General features: G+C 42.0%; 2 protein-coding genes across 10 annotated transcripts in view; one reads left to right on the forward strand and one right to left on the reverse strand.

Annotated features, from left to right (window-relative positions):
- Positions 1 to 1129: 1129 nt before the first annotated feature.
- ZFYVE21 (zinc finger FYVE-type containing 21) lies at positions 1130 to 17221 on the forward strand. Of its 6 annotated transcripts, none has more exons than XM_068398733.1 (8): positions 1130 to 1362; positions 7494 to 7544; positions 9700 to 9868; positions 11623 to 11698; positions 12403 to 12494; positions 13342 to 13395; positions 14956 to 15098; positions 16512 to 17221. In XM_068398733.1, the coding sequence occupies exons 1-8, from the start codon at positions 1225 to 1227 to the stop codon at positions 16545 to 16547; spliced, it is 759 nt and encodes a 252-aa protein (XP_068254834.1). In that variant the 5' UTR covers positions 1130 to 1224; the 3' UTR covers positions 16548 to 17221. The 6 variants fall into 6 exon arrangements, with proteins under 6 accessions (XP_068254834.1, XP_068254838.1, XP_068254835.1 ...); XM_068398734.1 differs by having other exon boundaries at positions 1131 to 1356; XM_068398739.1 differs by lacking the exon at positions 1130 to 1362 and adding an exon at positions 2963 to 3056.
- A 564-nt stretch (positions 17222 to 17785) lies between these two features.
- Positions 17786 to 19457, reverse strand: part of PPP1R13B (protein phosphatase 1 regulatory subunit 13B) — an 80538-nt gene continuing 78866 nt past the window's right edge. For all 4 annotated transcript variants that reach the window (XM_068399107.1, XM_068399105.1, XM_068399106.1 and 1 more), the window contains one exon: positions 17786 to 19312. In XM_068399107.1, coding sequence (XP_068255208.1) covers positions 19271 to 19312 — 42 coding nt within the window. In that variant the 3' untranslated portion in view covers positions 17786 to 19270. The remainder of the gene's footprint in view (positions 19313 to 19457) is intronic.

Raw genomic sequence — 19457 nt, forward strand, 5'->3', positions numbered from 1 at the left:
CATTCTGACAAGAGCTGAAGCTTACTGGAATTAATCATGACTGTAACGACCTTTGACTGGACGGACCCCCAACCATTTCGTACGCTCCCCTCGCACGAACCCGCTCCATCGCGGCCGCTGTCCGGGGCACTGGGAAGAGAGGGAGAGCACCAGGAGCAGGTTACTGGAAAGCCAGGCGTGTCCCACGGACCAGGCGCCGGCGGAGGCCGTCCGGGCCCACCACAGCACCCCCCCCCGCCCATTCACAGAGAAAGGAGAGCGGCAGCACCCCTCGTCTGAGGGGCGCGGCGAGGGACGGCCGAGGGGATCAGCGCAGCCGGGCCCGCCCCGCCACCCCACCCGCCTCGCAGCCCCCCGGCCTTGCCAGGAGCCCCCTCGCCACAGCCGGCGCCCTCACGGGGGCCTTCGGCGCGGCCCGGAGGGCGGCTGGCGGCGGAGGGACCCCGGTGGAGGGACGCCCCCGCTCCTCCCGCCGCGGGGGCGCGGAGCCGCCACACCGCCCTCACCCCCGTTACGAACCCCCCGCCAGAGCCGCCGCGAAAGGCCCGTAGCCAATCGGCGAGCAGCTTGCCTGCGACGTCACTAGTCACAGGTCAATCAAAACTCCGCAAAGAGACCGCTCCCGCGGGCCAGCCAATGGCAGAGCGCTTCTCAACGAGTGGGCGGGACGCTTTTCGCTCCGGTACGCTCTCTTCCGCGGGGCTGGACGGGGAGCGGCGGAGGAGAGGAGCGTTCGCGACTGCCGGCAGTGGCACGAGCGGCTCGGTAGGCCCCTCAGGGCGGGAGCTGCTCCACCAGCCGCAGAGCCTCCGCGGAGCCGCTCCTCAAGGCCGCAGCCAGCTGAGCCCACCCCCTGCGCGGCCCTGCTCGCTGATTGGCTATCACGCTTCCTCGAACGCGGAATAGGGGGCCGTGACTGAGGCGCGCCCGCCCTTCGTTTCAGGGTTGCGGAGACGGCAATTCCTATTGCGCACGCGCTTCAAGAGCCCAACTGGGTGGGGAAGGAATAACGTGCCAGCCTTAAACGCCAAGCGACACGGGATTGGCTGGGCAGTCCGGAGCCAGTGTTCTATTGGGCGTCGGGAACGGTGGGCGGAGACTGGCGGCTTACTGCTTTCCATTGGCCTCGCCCCGTGCCCGTTCCGAAGGACCCAGGCGGCCATTGGGTAGAGGCGCTGCCAGTCCCGGGGGAGCGACTAGCGGTGGCGGAGTTTGAGGGGGAAGATGTCGGGCTGCGAGACCTGCGACGCCAAGAAGCTGGTGCGCTCGCCCAGCGGGCTGCGCATGGTGCCCGAGCACCGCTCCGCCCGCAGCCCCTTCGGCTTGGACGAGCCGCCCTGGGTGCCTGACAAGGAGGTATCGGTAGGGGCGGGGGCGCCGCTCTTTGCTTCCCCGGAGGGTGGCGGGGGGCTCCTCTGCGCGAGGACGGCCCGGCCCGCGCGCCCCCGCGGCTCCCCTCAGCAGCCCGGTGCCCGCGGGCTCCGCCGCCTCAGAGGCCGCTGCCCCGCAGGGAGCCGGGACGCGCCTCCCCTGGGCCGGGAACCGAGGGCTGAGATCGCGCTTCTTCCCCTTTCTTGCGCGTCCGTGTTTCCCGGCACCTCCCTCCGCCGTCGCTGCCCGCCGGGGCACGGCGGTGGTCGGAAGGGCTGGGGGGGGGCAGCTGGCCGGCCGGACGCCCGCAGAGGGCTGCGTTAGCCGGCGGGGCTTGCGGCACCCTGAGGGAGCTCGCCCGGTGCTGAGGAGCGCCAGGCAGGCTGGGCTCACCTCGCCCCGCCGCACAGACCGACCGGGCAGCGGCTCAGGCTCGCCCGGGTGCGGTTTTTTTTTAGTTGTAAACCACGATTTTTTTATTTCGCTTAGATTAATGGACTGAAAAGGATAGGACCGTCAGTCGTTCTTCAGGGATGCGTGGCCCTGTCACCAAAATTAATAAGTTAAAAGTTTAGTGAAGCATTCTCTTTAACTGCTTATAAAGGTAATTCTCAAGACCGTGTTGATTAAAAAAAAAAAAGCAACAAAGTATTAAGGCAATAAGGCTAAGTTAGAACAGCCCTTCTGGCTCCCAGTGTGAATGTTCTTAGTGTTAAATGAGTATTGAATAACTTGGACCATGTCAGTCAACTTTGCCTTTAAATACTTTTCAAGTAAACTATGTGATCGTGATGTTACATTAAATTTCATGTAATGTGCATTATTTGTTCCTGGTCCCTGCAGCTAGATGCTAATACAAGTTAGAATCAATTGTTTGTTTATTTACTTATTGCCAGCATTCTGTGGTGTGGATACATGCCAATGCATTTAAGTGTGACCAGAATTAAGATTTATTTTTGATGAGCCAATATGAAATTAAGCAGGGAGGTATTAAACAAAGCCGTTCTTTGCCAGATACTGACATGGTTGATCTGTTTTGTATGGGAACGCTATGTCCTCCGTGGTTAGGAATGAGGAAGAAAATTTTGGCCCTATCTGATATCTCTTGAGGCAAAAAGTTCTGTGTAAAAGTACTGGAGACTCACTCTGCTAGCACAGCTTCTGCAGCTCACGCTAACCTTTACTGTCATAAGGGGCTTGACCAGTCAGTTACTGGTTTTGTCCAAAATAACAACTGTTTTTTGGAAAGTGACTTTTTCAACTTATTTTAAACAAGCGGTCTCCTGAAATACCTTGTGGGAGTTTTCTCAAGTTATTCTCTTCCATACTTAGAGAATTAAAAAAAAAAATCCTCTCTGTCGTAAGCAGCAACTGAGTATCTGTCTTATATGAAGTGTAGATAAGGCAAAATTTTCAGTGGCCGGAGCTGAGTGTCATTTGAAGGTATCGGTGCTCGGCTCTTGGGGCTTCCACCCAGCTGGGACTGTATGTGATGTGGTGTCCTGGGTGTGTTGCAGATGGGGTGTGTGTTTATCAGTGAGCTTGTAGCAAAGTCTGAGCAGTTATTGTGCAAGTGGTTTCCCTTTGCGTTGTGTGGAGTCTGCTTTTGCTGCGTCGGTGACTCGCTGTGCCCTGTGTGCACTTGCCTGGGCCACCTGGAAACCTGATTCCTGACATCATCATCAGTGGGTATAATTTGTGTAACAGTTAAATTGGAATTAGTTTTCTCCCTGACTTTCTGAAATGTAGTTTTGTGTTTCAGTAGTCCTTGATTATAGCAGCCTAGCTTCATTTAAACAAAGTAAGGTACTTCTAACTCAGTCTATTATGTAGTACCATCTTAATTCGACTGAAGGTTGTTTGAGGATTGTGGTAGGATTTATTTAAACTAGTTAGATATATTTAAGAATTAAGTCTGTGTATTTTAGATACATCCGTCAGATGTGTGGTGTTAGTTTGAATTTTATATTACAGTTGTACTGCAGCTATTCATTCTCCTTAAAATTCAACTTTCCCCTGTAGTGTGTTGGTCAATAGGCTGGTGATGTTGACTTGTGACTGAATGTCGCCTTTGAGTCAGGCTCAGTGATACTTGCTATTGAGACGAAGTGTACTGCAGGAAATGTTTTAAATGCATTTATTAATTCTTATTCTTAATCTTGCATTGTTATTATTTTGTAAAAAGTTATTTTACTAGATTTCTTCGTGTATTGAAATTCTGACATCCTTTTGGTTAATAATTACCAAATATGTTACAAACTTTTTCCTTAAATAAAGCAAGTATGCGATATGCAGGGAAGCTTATAAAAACCCATGTTTTTATTAATAAAATGAATTTTAAAGAGACAGTGTTATCTAGCGAATGAGTTCAGCAGGAACACTTGCTCTTGTCAGACGTAAATTAAAAAGAAGTGTTCTTTGTCCAAGACAAGAGGCTGGTATTAGCAGATGTTGATCTGGCTTTTCAAATACGCCGGCTTCTGCTGTGCAGCCAGTAACACAAATTCAGTAGCTTTATTTTTCTTATGCAGGAAAAGTCTACTGGCTTATTTTTCATAAGTAAAGCCACCTAAAAATTATGGCAGTTAGTAGTTTTGCGAAACTTTTATATAACATTGAAATATATTTCAGTTTTTTAATTTTATGTCACAAGATTATACAGTCTTAAAATATCAGTTATTTTGGGAAGTTTGAAGTGTAAGACTGAAGCAGGACTACAGAAGACTTTCTTTTTGGTAGTCTTATTTATAATATAAATAATGAGTTGAGGTGGATAATACTATGAAAACTTGTGCTAAGCATCATTAAATTTGAGACAGAGCTTAAAATGTTGGTCACTACATGTGCCTTGTCTAACCCAGAATTTCTTCGTTAATCACCAGCAGAGCTCAACTGGTGATGTTCCTGTTAAGGAAATCTTGGACTAGAAATTGAGTAAAACGCAGAGGTGGCCAAACCTCGTGACATCCAGCTGTGTACAGATCTTTATGTGGCTGAGGAACTCTGCGTGCCTTGGAGCTGGGATGTGCGAGAGGAGCTTCCAGATGTGGTGAAAGTGATTCCCTGGGGCTCCTGGATTACTGCGGGAGGGAACTGAGCTTTATGTAGCTGGGTCCTCTGGCTCGGGCTCTTGGAGTTGGCACAAGTTGTGTGACAGAGCTGTGCTCGGACTGCTGGCAAACTCGTGTAGCTCAGGCAATGAATTGGCCCCGTACAGTTGTAGTATCAGAAAGCATCGTAAGCTGTATCTGTGGTGTGTTTGCATTGTGGTGTTTTCCACTCTGGCATCAGCTGTTCTGGTGAGGTGTGATTTGACGAGCTTGTGAACTTTCACATTTGCAAAAGTTCACTGTGTTAACAAGCTCAGCCAGGTGTTACCTTGCATCACTGCTTGAATCGCTTTGTTATTGTATATGCAAATAAAGCATATGAAGTGTAACTACAGCTTCCTGTCCATCTACATTATCCTCACCTCTGGCTGGATCCAAAGTGTTATGCAAATTCATTATCACACTTCAGCAAACGCGTGAGAAGATCCGCTGTACTTGAAACGAACTAGCTCTCAGTATTTTAAAATTAATATCAAGATCCAACAACTGTCGGATGTTCTTCCATTCTCCTCTTGCTATACGAAATAATGTCACATCACTATCAGTGGTATGTTGATTGTATGTAAATGAATATACTTGTGACATGCATTTGTATTTAATTTTTTACCTCATATCTTTTTGTTTCCACTTGACAAAAAAAAAAACAGCTTTGCCGTAATTTTAAAAAAACCCGTATCTTGAAGACATGGAAAGTAACTCAAACAACATGCTTTCTTCTCTGTAAATGTGATTAAAAAAAAAACACTTAAAGCAATAAAGCTTAATTCAGTACTTATGCACTTTCTAATTTTGTCAGCATAATTCACCTTAAAAGATGTTCTTCCACAGAGATCTCTTCCCAGGCAATGCAGGGGTTGATATGCAAATAGGTTCACTTGATTTTTGGTTACTTAAAGCAGAAGTACCTTGAAGGACAGTATATTGAGCCTACATGTGTTAGAACGTTTTTGTGGGAAAATCCCGTTGTGCAGTGCCTGCTACCATATGCCATTTGACTTGTGGTTTATCTGTGACTGCTCTATATATCAGGCAGTGTTATCATGATAGGTTTGGAATTCAGAAATATTTTTCTGTGGAGTTTGTATGAAATAAGAGGATGGATAACTTTGTTCCTTCCTGAAAAGCATCTTGTATGTTTAGCCTAACATTGTGTATGAAATCTATTTAGGACAGGATTTAGAAGAGCGTTTCGCCACACACACACACACACACAGACACACACACATATCCCCAACCCCCCACTCCCCCCCCCACCCCCCACCCCAGTTTGTGGCTTGTGCTTTCTAATTTCTGACCAAAAAAACCCCCCACATTTGTGTTAAGAAAATCAGTTAGACTCCTGGTAAATTCAAAGTACACAAAGATTCTTGCTAGGTCCAGCTCCTAGACAAGCTGTTAAGCTACATATGTCAAAAATTAAAACACTGAATCAAGATAAGTGTAAAGTAAAATGTGGTATTAGCTGTAGAGTACTACTTGTTAGTTGATGAAACCTTGGGAATGCTGCAGTTGCTTTATGCTGAAGGTTATTCATCAGTGAATGTTGGAATAAGCTTTTTACAGCAATTGTGGAAAGAGGAGGTTGGATGCCTTAATTCAGTACGCTACGTGAAACAACACAGGGACACTTCTAGTTCTCTTTTGTGTGGGACTGAGAAACACAGAGCTTATTGTAACAAATATTGCAGGTAGCTATTTATGTTCCATTACGGCGACTGCAGTTGCTCTCTAATTTGTTAAACTTCTGTTTAGACATCAGAACACTTCATATAAACTATTGCAAATGATTAACAATCTTCTACTTCAAAGAAAAGTTTCTGGAGAATTTTTAATTTAGCCTGTGTAATATTTTCTTGGCTATAGTTGTTGAACTTGTGACAGTGATTGGGTATCTGCTGAAGCAAAAGTCCCCGAAATAGACAACAAAAGCTGTTGTAACCTGGAGGAATTTATAGAAGATAAAGGGTTAAGTATTGAAATGTGTTAATTAAAGGCAAAAGGTGATTACTGTGTGCTAGCAAATAGCACTTGCTCAGCTTAGGGCATGTTTTTAGATGATACTCTGCTGCAGTCTGAGATACTCTGTTTTGAGGAGTTTAAGTTTCTAGAGTCAAAACTTACTACAGGATCTAACCATGTTCTCCTGATCCAGATGTCAGGCATAATTTTGCATTAATATTTGCAAATAAATCTAGCAAGAATTGCATTAGAAGCCTTGGAGACTGTTTTTTGATACAGTGGATAAAAATATATAAAATCTTGGTGAAAATCCAGTGATCTGACAGCTGAGTATCAGCCCGTGGGTAGGTGTCTTTCTGTACAGAAAATTTTGATTGTCTAACAATCACTGATCACTTCTGGTAGTTTAGAAAATCAAAACTGTCACCCCTTAAACTCTGCTTAGTTGCAAGAGAGAAACAACTTCAATTTTTTTCCGGCTTTTCTTTTGGGAGGAGCGTGGGTATAAGCTTGTTTTAGGAAAGAGATATTTCAGGAAGTGACATTTTGTAGCTGGAATAAAAATTAAGTCTTAGTGGCTTGGAAGAAAACCAAATATCTCCTATCATGTTTCAAAAATGTGTAAGTATTGAGAGCATTAAAATACATAAACAATGTTTTAGAGAGTCAACAGAGCATCGCAGTATGATACAGTGAGGAGGACAACTTACATAAACCCAGTTGACTCTGGAATATGTGACTGTCTGGATAGCCAGACATAATTAAGCATGATAAGTACTTCTGAAATGTAGTTTTGACTGCTGGCAAGCTGTAGTATTCCTTAGGGCTAATGAGTTTCACAGCTTTTTTTTGTCTTAGAAATGGGGATGGTATTATTTTGCTACATCAATATTAAAATAAATGAAAACCATCCATGGTGAAAACACAAAGGATGGAAATTTGTTGGAGGTGTTTCTTTTTAGGGCATAATATAAAGCTCAGTCTTTTTATACGGTAGTAGCATTAAAGGTTCAGAAATCTTGTAGATTAATCTTAATTTGTACTGTTTTCTAGTGCCCAAGATGTATGCAGTGTGATACAAAATTTGACTTCATAACTAGAAAGGTAAGAGAAATCAATGAAGTGTAAAGCATTAACTGTTGCAAAACACTAATGTGGATTTCTTTTCATTTAAAATGTAGAAGACTTCCATAGAATAGCATGCAAAGTCTGATATAACTTAAAGTAGTTTTTCTTTCTGTTCTGCCCTTTCTGAGTAGAGGACCTTTTTGTTTTAATTCTGTTTCTTTTAAATTCTTGTTGCTCAATGTGTAATACATAGTTAGGGTTTTTCCAAATTACTGGGTACCCACAGGATTTACATTCAAAGGAAGAGTTAGAGGAACTGGTCCTGGAGTGGGCTGCTAACATCAGTACTGACACAGAAACCGAATCAACTAATTCAGTTGTGTTTTGGGAGATAAAATTAGTTGTGGAAATGTAAGCAAAAATGTTTTCAGGAGTAAAGAATTATACTTTTACATTAAAGAACTGTATTGTTAAAACATGCAGAACCAAAGCTCAGATTCTCCTTCTGTTCTAAAAGTAAAACAGGATTTATCTCAGGTTTGGAGAAGGGAATTCCTGGTTAAAGGAGAAAGTATAAACTGCCTTGATGGCTGGGAGCCATAAGTAGGCTCACTGTATGAAGAGAAAACACTTAACATTAAATTAAGTTCATTACATAAAAGTAAGCAGGTCACTGTGGAATGCATGCTGGTGTACGGAATACTACTATCAGAAAACATTCTGCTGATACTGGGGTTCCTGGGTGGAGAAGGAAAGCAGCCTCTCAAAAAAGGCCAACAATGCTGTTCAGCAGGGAATATCATTCCTTCGTATAACTACACTGACACTCAGCATGCGCTTGTGAAGGTGAAGAGAGATGTGGAGGTGTGACTTGTAGTGCACTGACGTAGTCAATGTTTTTTTTTTAATTTATTGTTTGGAAGGAGAGGGAAGGAGAAATTGTAAACCAGACATAGTAATATTTCTTCTCAGAAACGGTTATTAGACACTGGAATGGGCTGCCCAGGGAGGTGGTGGAGTCACCATCTCTGGATGTGTTTAAGAAAAGACTGGACATGGCACTTAGTGCCATGGTCTAGTTGACATGGTGGTGTCAGGGCAATGGTTGGACTCGATGATCCCAGAGGTCTCTTCCAGCCTGATTGATTCTGTGATTCTGTAATATGTTATACCACAGAGGTGTAAATTTTCAGGAGGCCTGAAGAGCATTAGGATGTCAGTTAGTGATCATAGTACTCCTAAATCATGGAGTGTATTTTCTCCTAGTTCTTGTTTTACCCTTTAGTTGGATGGGATAAGAGCATGGTTGGTGGTTGGTTATAGCATTTTGATTGAGAAGCGCGAATTCATTAGGCTGCGGTGTTTTACTTGTGTTAGCTTTGGGAAGTAAATGGAGGTAGCCCTGGGAAATAAGGATGGAAGAGAATTTTGCATAGTATTTGGAAGGAAAGCCTAACACCCACCAAAAGTGCAGTGTATCAGTTCCTTGTATCAAACTGTTCAAACTTGCTTTGAGCCACGGATCAGTTCCTGCTTGCCTGGGAATACTTGTTCTGACATGAGAACTTGCATCAAGGTGACTTGCTGGGACCGTCACACCCCCATAGCGATTTGGAGCACAAGCCACTTGTTGCAGATTTAGTAGCTGTGAAACACATTGCAATACTAGTTCTGATTTTGCAACTTCATTGGGTTTGTACTATGCTGCCTGATATTACTGATAGAGAAATAGCTTTAGGTTTTAAGTTTCCATGGGAAAAACTTGAGAATAAGTTTTAAGGGAGAAGAATAGGATCTCCAGTTGAAGTTTCCCAGGATCTTTGCTTGGAAGTGGGAAGGGATCTAGAAACCACTCTTCTGTTTTTATTGATGGTAAGGTGAAGGATTTACTGGGCACTGGAAAAGCCCTTTCAGTCTGGTCTGCTTTAGAAGCATGTTTACAGAGTGCCAACAAAGGCTTACAGTGCTGCTGTTCATACTGCGCTCAGGCCTTTGTGTTCAATCTTCAGAGATTCCTTGATACCACTCTAGCAGTTAAATTTCCTTTACCTGTCCCCCAACTTGTATGTTTCACACTGGAGAAACTGTTCTGTTTGTTGGGGAGGAGAGTATTTAATGTAGTAACTTTATCAAATTATTCCCTAATAGTTTCCTCTTAAAATAAATAAACAAAATGTTCTCCCATGCTTAGCATCACTGCCGGAGATGTGGGAAGTGCTTCTGTGACAAGTGCTGCAGTAAAAAAGTGCCTCTGCCTCGCATGTGCTTCGTGGACCCTGTGCGCCAGTGTGCTGAATGTGCCCTCATCTCTCAGAAAGAAACAGAGTTTTATGACAAACAGCTTAAAGTGCTCATGAATGGTAAGGACTGAAGGCATATGGATGCTGATTTGATTTCATTTGTATTTATGCAAATGTGGTGTTTAACAAATGCAATAAACAGGAAGAGTAATGCCTCTGGTCAAACAAGCTGCAGTTTTCTCTCCTTTAAATACTTTTTTGTTGCTATGCTGCTTGTTTGCCAGTTAATAATTCTGTGTTATTAGAAAGTTTACACTTTTTAGTCAATGTTTACAAAGAGTGATTTAATTAAAGACAAAGGAATTTTTAACGCCTCTGAGAACAGATGTGTGTGCAATTGGCGTTTTTCTTAATATAATGTATCTTTTACCAGATTCCTGTTACGTTAAATAGGGATGAAAAATACCTAACAATAGAGAATATTTTAATATTTTTTTAACAAGAAACTGTACTGGTTTCAAGCTTCATCTGTGAGCTTCGATCTTGTGAATGGCCTACAGCTATGGTTGATGGCATATCATCATGAGTGGTCGATTTGGCGTAGCATTAAAACTACATGCAATACAGTAATTCGTGTTCCAATTACATTAAGAAAGCTGAGGCTTCAGTTTTTAAAATATTCTGCGATCGTTCAGTGCCTTTTGATGGGCTCTCAGCATGATGCCAATGTGTATAATCGGTGAGCTAAACCACGTCTGATTAGCGTGAATGTTCCTAGGGAGATTCCAGCTTCAGAAAGGAGTATGCTCATCCCTGTAACACACAAATCGTTCTTCACTCTGCAGATGAAGGTGGAGATGAGGTTTTTACATAATGTATTTTACACTGAAGATCTTTTTTAAAAGCTTGTCCTGCTTGCGTTTGTGTTACACAATTCAGGTCTGAAGTTGTTCCTGACTTACTGTAGAGCCACAGATGTCAGTCAGAGAGCTGGTGGCTGTGACATCCTTTGCAGTTTTGCTGCTGTTGCCTCTCTGTCTCGCTTCAGCAGCAGCCAGGGGGTCCGTGCTGAGGGGTCAGTGAGACTGCGTAAAATTGTGAAATAGACAGCGAGGTGGAGCTCTCTGAGGCTGCGTGGTTCAGATTATGGAGATGGGTTGCAGACCATTTGGCAGGGCTGTGTGGTGTTATTTTTTTCATTTCCCAGACCAGCAGTATTGGGATTAGGTAATAACAGGCAGCGTGAGGCATGGAGGAAATAAAGTGGTTAGGCGTGTAGTCTGCTTTACTTTAAGTTATGAATCACTTCACTAATGTAGCTAAGATGACTTTCCCAATGTCAAAGGAGCTGTTTTGTGCAGGAAGAAACATAAAATGAAGGCTGAAGTCCATTGACCTCAAAGTAAGACTGAGCCAGCCTTCAGTAATGGAAAAGAGGTGTCTGCCATTTATTAAGCATAGAGCTGAAGGTTACATCCTGCTGTTACATTCTTCTGACAGATTTTTTTGGAATACTGAAACAATAGTTTGTATTATGGTAACAAGGTAGGGTCTTTAGTTGCCTATTTTTGCCATCTCCAAATCTGTTCTTATTTTTAAAAGATTCATCTTAGATATCTTCTGTATTTCTACAACATGTGGAAGAAATTACATAGCAACTGTAAAAGGTCCTGGGATTCAGAACAGGATAGTTAAAGATCAGCTTTGTATACTTTAGTGTTCTGCTGATGTTAATCAGTTTAACATTTCAATTAGTCTCTTAATTCACCCAATTCAGTGTATTAGGTGCAATAAGTCAGAATTGGTTATCCTTTTTGATACTTGAATGCTCCTTTCTAAACTCTGCATTAGAGTACTCAAACATTTCTTTCCAGGTGCTACATTCTTTGTAACTCCTGGAACATCTGATAAATCTGAGCTCATGGTTTGTCGACTTTCCAACAACCAGAGGTGAGAAAGATTGATAGAAATTGCACTTGTAAACTATATTATTGTTGCACTTACAGCTATATAATCATCGAAGAACCTGAACAAAACACAAGAGTAACATGCTGTGAGGATACTGGAGGGAATAACCAGACTGAAAGGATAGGCACAACTTTATTGGAGTAAGCTGGGTTTGAATTTGCTAGCCATGTGATCAGAGTGCCTTGGAATGGTGGAGCTCCACTCACTGGTAACGCCTGTCAGTGCCACTGGAATACAGTGGTTTTGCCAGCTCATAGTGGGAACATGGGAAGGGGGCAGGGAAAAATCTGTAGCTACTGAAAAAACTTGTTTTGGAATGGTTCTAGCACTGCACCATATTGTTCAACGTTACAGCCAAAGCATTACTTTGGTCATCCCTGTAATTTGGTTGGCTAGAACAGTTCAGGCTCTGTGTTCTCTTCTTCCCCCAGAAGTTTGGAAGAATGCTTTTAATATTTTGACAGAGTCTCCTGGCAAACTAAACTATAGGTTTTGGTTTTTTTTCTTTCCTTAAAGTGAAGAACTTCAATGAAAAGTAATTTTTCCTGCTTGATTTCTCTCCCTCCCCGCTGCAAAGAACATATAAACAGCCAGTCACTGAGACTGTTTATTTTTTACCTTTGATTTTTGACTTAATATTGTAGAAAAAACAGGTTTTAAAAAATTTTTTTTCTTCTGTTATGTAGATACCTGGTTTTGGATGGAGACAGCCACTATGAAATTGAGATTATACAGATTTCAACTGTTCAGATACTTACAGAGGGATTTACTCCTGGAGGTAAATTTTTTTCCTTGAATACAAATTAACTATTAAGAAAAAGTATGTGAAGTCGTAATTATTGTTCGAGCTAGACAGTGCACTGCTAGGTTATTGGTAGCTTAGGTGTAACTATGTTAGTTACAGCTGCTCTCAGAATAGAGTGTGGTGTGTGGAACCTTGTCCGTGTGTGGCTACTGGGATTTTGGGGAAAACCTAAGAATTGAGAAATTACCTTACAGCTCTTACATGGGAGAGCTTCTGGATAAACCTGAGTAAAGGTGGTCATCATCTGTTCTGATCCTTTCTCTTGGCTAAACATAAACATCTATTGATTCAAAAGCCCATAGCAGGGAACTTGTTAGTCTTTAGCTTCTGTTTCAGAATCCAGCTGGGATTTCTCTTCTACTGGTACAAACAATGGTGAGGAGAATGAGTGAGAAACTGTGGGGAAAACATTAAATAATTAAACTGTGCTTTCTTAATTTAATTCAAGATGAAGGGGTGGCCAGATGAAACTGGTAACTCCTGAAATCAGAGGGCAGCTACTTACTGCCTCATCTCTTACCAGATTTTAGAGTATTTCAGGATGAACTTGAATATGATTTCACTGAAATGAGAACAAACAAGGTCAGGAATTTTAATAATTGTTCTTTAGCAACACCACTGTCACTGCTGGAAGTTTCTAACCGGACAGCCTACCTGTGCAATATTCAGTCAGTTCAGCATGTTAACTTTAATAAACTTACCTTGGTATTCAGATCAACCAGGTGTGTTGCTGAGTTACTTAATGCGCCCATAATTCCTTGTTCACTACTCTTCTGACTGCTTTATCTTTTTGCCTGCCTGCCTTCCTTCTTGATGGTAGAAAAAGATATTCACACTTACACCAGCCTTCTGGAGAGCCAGCATATTACTGAAGGTATCACCAGCACCTTTGAGCATGATGCACCCAAGCATGTTGTCGTGACCCCCCCCCCCCCTCCCATCTTTCTTCTTTTGCAGTGCTGGGTTTTTTGCTTGATCTGTAGCTGTTCAACTTAAGACCAGTTATGTTCGAATCTGACATGTATCTGTTCCTTCCCATCTGTCTGTTTAATAAACTGACGATGAATGTTTCGTAACTTTTTGTAGGAGAACTAAAACATTTTCAGGCCGTCTTTAGACCACCTGTGCTGTTGCCCGTGCTAGAAGAGAGAAGGGAAGATGAGAAATAGTGTCTTTAGTGGTACACAGTATTACACATCACCTGCTTCAGCAGAGGTGTGCTGAATTGTGTATACCAGAAATGAATAATATACTTGTGTACTGTCCAGTAAGGCTTTGCACTGAATAAATAAACTGTTAATTACTGGCTTGCTTTTACACATCTTTAAAAGAAATATGACCTCTTGTTGTGTAAGGTGTGTTCTGCGTGACTCAGTAATGTCCTCGAATGCCAGACATGGGCAAACTGGTTGAGGCTGTCAGTGCTTGATTTCCACTGGTTTATCTTTGAGTGGTCCCTTAATCTGTGAGTCTGACCAGGCAGCTGCAGGGGAGCAAGTGATGATGAAGTTGGATTTCAGTTTATCCTACAAGAGGAGCAAATGGCTGCTTTTATAAACAGTGCTTGCAGGCTTTTGACCAGGTTGCTTAGGTTGGGATTGTCTTTGTTTGGCTTCTTGGATGTTACAGTAATGGCCTCCAGGAGTCCTCTCATGCAGACTCTTCTTTTTAAAAAGAACTTTGCAAAAAGTGTCCTTCTCTGTATGGTGGTGCTGTTCCTGGGGCTTAGTTTATGCTCTACTACTCAGGAAATAATGCCAATAAAGTGTGGTATTCTAACAATGCTTTTGTTTCATTTCTGTATTTTTTGCTTTGGTTTATCTTAATCTCTGTGCAGCTAGAGTAAGAGAGATACAAACATCTCGCTATCACACTGCTGTCAGAGCAGTGTCTTTTGTAGTGGATTTCCTGCAGGAAGTAAATGACATTGCCAGTCATTACCTAGTCTTGCGTAAGCATCTTTCCCAACCTTTGCCAGGTTTGGTGGGACTTTTGACTGCTATGCCAGGTGTTTTATCAAGCAGGGATCCCTCTTTGATATCAGTCTGACTGGACACTAGTAATTCAGTTTACAGACTGCAGGCTACAGTATGAAACTATGGCATCTACTTAAGAGAAGACATGGTAATACTAAAACACAAGGGTATTCCTGGCATGTGTAGCTAGTGGCTTTACCTGATGGCTTATACAAGTCCTGCCGCAGTGATTGCCAGAGAGAATTAAACAATATCGAGTCTGCACATGCCATTGCCTGGCATTAACCCTGGTGGTCACTACCTCCTCTTGCAGCAGTTGTTAGTGCACCTGCAGTTGCTAGTGCTTTGAATTAAGCGATCACATCATTTTCTTCAAACATGCTTATTAGGTAGAAGAAGTTGTGTTACTTAGTTGGTAAACACCTGTTGCTGTTCAAGATTTCATTGCTTTTTTTCAGGGGGTAATACTCGTGCCATAGGTATGATTCTGCAGTATAAGGTACCAGGCTCGGAGGAGCTAAAGCAGATGAAATTTACAGCCGGTGAAGACTTCAGCTGTAACAAGAAGCTGTCAGCAAGCTGGCTGGCAGCTATGCATAAGGTAAGCAAAGGAGGCAAACCTACATAAAGCTGAAGAAAATCTTAACATGGGGTGCTTAGTAGCACTTCAGAGAGTAGGCGGCATTAGGAGTCATCTTTTCTTTTTATTACTATTCTTTATTTAAGGATTTTAGGGCCTTGTTGCTTAAGAAAACAGAAGCTATGGATGGTTGTTATGAACACGACTTTAGCTTTATGCTCAGATACCTGAAGATGATAGGCACTACAAAGGGTTTCCCAAGACCTTATGTATGTCATTAGGTGAAAAGAAGGTAAGAATTAGACTGTCAAGTTCCTGAGGTTTTTGTTACTCACTGAAGAATGTGCACTATGAAATATGCTTTTGAACCTAAACTCCGCTGCTTCTTTTTACTGCTTTATGAAGGTTTAAAGAAGTTGTTGATTTTTGAAAACAGGAACAGGGGTGGGGGCAGGACCCTGTGGAAGACTTTTTTATCTGTTGTTGGGCACCGTATGGCTAATGAAACTGAAGTTTCTTATTTCATAAGTCAAAGTTACGGGAGACAAAAACCAAAACCACCCCAACTAGTTCTGGAACTTTGTCCATCTGATTGATAACTGGAACTGTAATTTATAACCTGTCTGCAAATGCAGGTGTGCGGCTGTTTGCTGCTTTACCACCGTTGTTAAGCTCCCCAGCCACCCCTAACCCCAGCATTTAACTTGCGCTCAGCGCAGTGCCCTCAAACTTTGCATTGCCACGTCAGTACAGCTTAGCACTTCCTTATACCTGTTCTCATTCATCTTTCACAAGCCATGCAACTCCTACATCTATGGGGAGAACCAGTATTTTATGGATAAGCTTAACACCCTCCCCCCACTGATTTGTCTCCTCTGACTGACGGGAGTTTTGAGTAGCTCATCACTGCAGTGAGACTTTCAGAGGTCCCAGTTAACAGCAGAGAAGGACTTGTTGCTAGAGAGCGCACATCTGTGCCCAGCGCAGGGGTTGGTTGATACTATAGAGACAAACGCAGCGCGTCAGCAAACCTTGCAAAGGGGAAGCAGAAGAGGTGGGAGGAATATAAAACAGAGTAAGATTGTTTACTGCGGCTGTTTAGACAGATCACCAAAATCTCAGAAATACTACTTCTAAATTTTTCAAAGGCAGTTTTGATCAGAAAGGGCCATTTCTGACCAAGAAGAAGAAACAAATGAAAGTTGATCTAAAATCTTCAGTGACCTCAGGTTCTGCACTTACAGTAACCTTGACTAGCTTCAAAAAATTACTGAATGCTATTAAATGCCTTAGACTAAGGAAAATAGGAGAGGAAGAACTTAAAGCCTTGGGTTTAAAGGGCATTTTTGGGGGGGGAGGGGTGGGGTAGGAAGGAGATGAGGTGGCTGCAAGTGAACCTTCAGTTAACACAATGACATTTTGTTTTCATATTAGGCAACAAAACTCCTTTATGAGTCCCGGGACCAGTAGGAACAGCAAACTGTTGGCCACTTGAGGGAAGCCACCAGCCTCCATGGACCTGCCTCCCACTTTTTGCTGGTTTGACAGCTGGTAACACTTGCTGTTCTTGACCCTTTCTCATTCCAGTGTGGTTCATTATGTAAGAACTGGCAAATGCAACGTATTTTTGAACCACGAGTATTCACTAGAGTGTGCAATATGTATACAATTAATGCTTTAAACAGCCTCACCTTTTAAGACTTTGTATATTTTGTTAAGCCTTTATTGGCACTTAATATGAAAGTGACCTGCACTACAGCTAATGTACAGCACAACTTTTATAGTAACAATTATACTGTATACAATTACAGTATACAATTATACTGTTTGCTACCAAAAGCAAACAAATGTATATGTCTCTTCTGCAGAGAATAGCTTTTGGGTATAGATCTCAGGTTTTTCCCTCTATCCAAATGTTTAAAATCAATGTACAATAAAATCTGCCTTAGATATGATTTTATAGAAGTCACTTGATTTTTTTTTTTTTTTTAACATTTCATTTTAAACATCTAAATATTTCACCAAATATCACCAAATTGGACTTACACGAACATGATCTTGAAACTTTCCTTGTGTAATAAATAAGCTTCCAGATTTTTAGTTTTGCATTTTCTTTTTTGGTAACAAGCTTTTGTTAATCTAACTGTAATGCTATCTGAAATTGTATACAATTTAATGTACAAATATGAATAAAATAATTCACTTATTTAAAAAAAAAGTGATACTTCATTTCACAGTATGTAACTTCTTTAATGATGGATACTGTGGTCTCTCCTCTCTGAACTGTGAAACTTTTGACTTTTTGTAAACTGCACCCTAATTTTAGTTCTAAGTGTTGATAATTGGTTTAACTATCGTGATGAATCCTCTGGCTACACGTGCTGAGCCAGCTCTCTGCCCTCTGTCTTCCTATGCTGGTAAAAATTGCCTGAACAAGCACACAAGGCTCAGTTGTCAGCTTGTGTGTAAAGGACCCTTGAGAGCTTTTCTAGACAAGTATTAATTTGTCACAGCTGGAATACTGCAGCACTGGTGGAAGGAGGTTCCAAAATTGTTTGGCATGTCATTTTCTGTGCAGCTGGTAAAACAATGAGGGAACTTGAGTTAATAGATGGAACACAGCAAGCTCGAATTAAGCTTTTTTTGTAGACTGTGACCAAAGGCACATGGACTGTTGCTACCTCTATAAAAATACCAGAGAATGCAGCCATGCCTTAGCAGTACTTTATTGTGCACATTTACATGTTCTCTGCATTAGTGTATCATAGGCTCTTGAAATCATCACATTCATGTAGCAAATTCTTCAACAATAATACCCTTTCACTTTTCACCACAATATATACAGTTAATGCTAACCTGTGGTAAAAGCAAGTTACAGCACTGCAGAAGTGGATATATAAATTATACACAGAACTTGTACATGAAGAATTGATCAAATTGCATACCGTTAAATGGGAGAAAATTACAAGAAATATGGCTAAAACTTATAATGGGAAATTCAAAATATACTTTTGGTATATAAAATCATGTACAATTAAAATTCCAGTGAAGTGCTTTTTTTTTTTTTTTTTTCCTTGAAACTACAATGTAGTGGAATAGGTTATTGCATAACTTGCCTTGGCAACAGATGTAGGCTGCCAAGAACCACAGAAACTGTCCTCAAATAAGCTGTTGCCTTTCTTAAATCCTCCTCTAAACCTTGTTTCTTTTTTCTCCTTGACTTAGCATCTACACAACCCTTCTACTTCTATCCAGTCCTTCATATTTTCTTCTAGACTGACTCAGGCAGACTTCACATGACACAGTGTAACCCTTACCGGACTCTTACCCTTTTCACTATTGCACTTTCATCCATGCAGACGTACAAATCCCTTAAGCTGCTGCAAGTTCGGTACTAACTGTTTTGTCCGGGACGGACAAGCTCAGGTGGTTAGTAGGGGAACCTTTACATTAGTAGAGGTTGCACTGATGCTGTAGGCTGAATAATAAGAAAACAAAACACCATGTGAAATACTGTGTAGGGCTTTTGAGAAGTGTACAAATACTGTTGTTTTTTGTTAGTTCTCTAGCTTGATTCTAAACGCAAATAATACTAGATGCTAGACTATGTAAAGCTTTTGTTGGGGTTGTCTAGACTAGGATTTAAGTGTATTGCGTGTTACTCCTTAAAATCCTAGCCTTCATAGAGCTTTGGTGACTACTTAATTATGCATGTAATAGGTGAGGATCTTGTGTGCTAGAACCCAAAGAGTTGATCAGTAATGAGAACTCAACATTCACTGGTAGCAAACAAAATACCCAAAATCCTGACGTGGGACAGTTACTGTGGGGTTGGAGCAAACTGGACAGCGTACCTTGCACTCGGCAAGTGACACCTCTGAACATTTAACACAAGAAAGCTCCTACCACGGAACTTTAACTGAAAACACCGCTTTAGACAACAGTTGGCGCAACACTGTAGGCAGTGGAGGTATCGCTCTCCTCATCAGTGGTGGGTCACATAAAAACGATCCCTGTTTACAAACTGCAGATCTTGAAAATTGTGGATGCTGTCCATTTAACAAGAGAAAGCACCATTAAAACTAAGTATCATAGTTTTGTTTCTCTGTGTGAAATGATCGAAAATGATGGCTCCAGTGTATGTTTTAGGTTTCCAGTTACCGGCACGGTATTGCAGTGTTGTACAACTGAATTCAAGCAAGGGTTCTCTGTCTAGGTTTTATTCGTGGATATAACTGTAAAAACAGAATAAAAATATTAGGCTTTGCATGGTTGATACCAAGTTAAATATAAATCAATTCAATTATAACCAAGGGGTACTTATTAACAAGAACTGGGGTTGATGAAGTGTTTTAGGGGGTGAGGTTTTTGTAAGCTACA

Source organism: Nyctibius grandis, chromosome 4 (genome assembly GCF_013368605.1).
Source record: "Nyctibius grandis isolate bNycGra1 chromosome 4, bNycGra1.pri, whole genome shotgun sequence".
Lineage (NCBI taxonomy): Eukaryota > Metazoa > Chordata > Aves > Nyctibiiformes > Nyctibiidae > Nyctibius > Nyctibius grandis.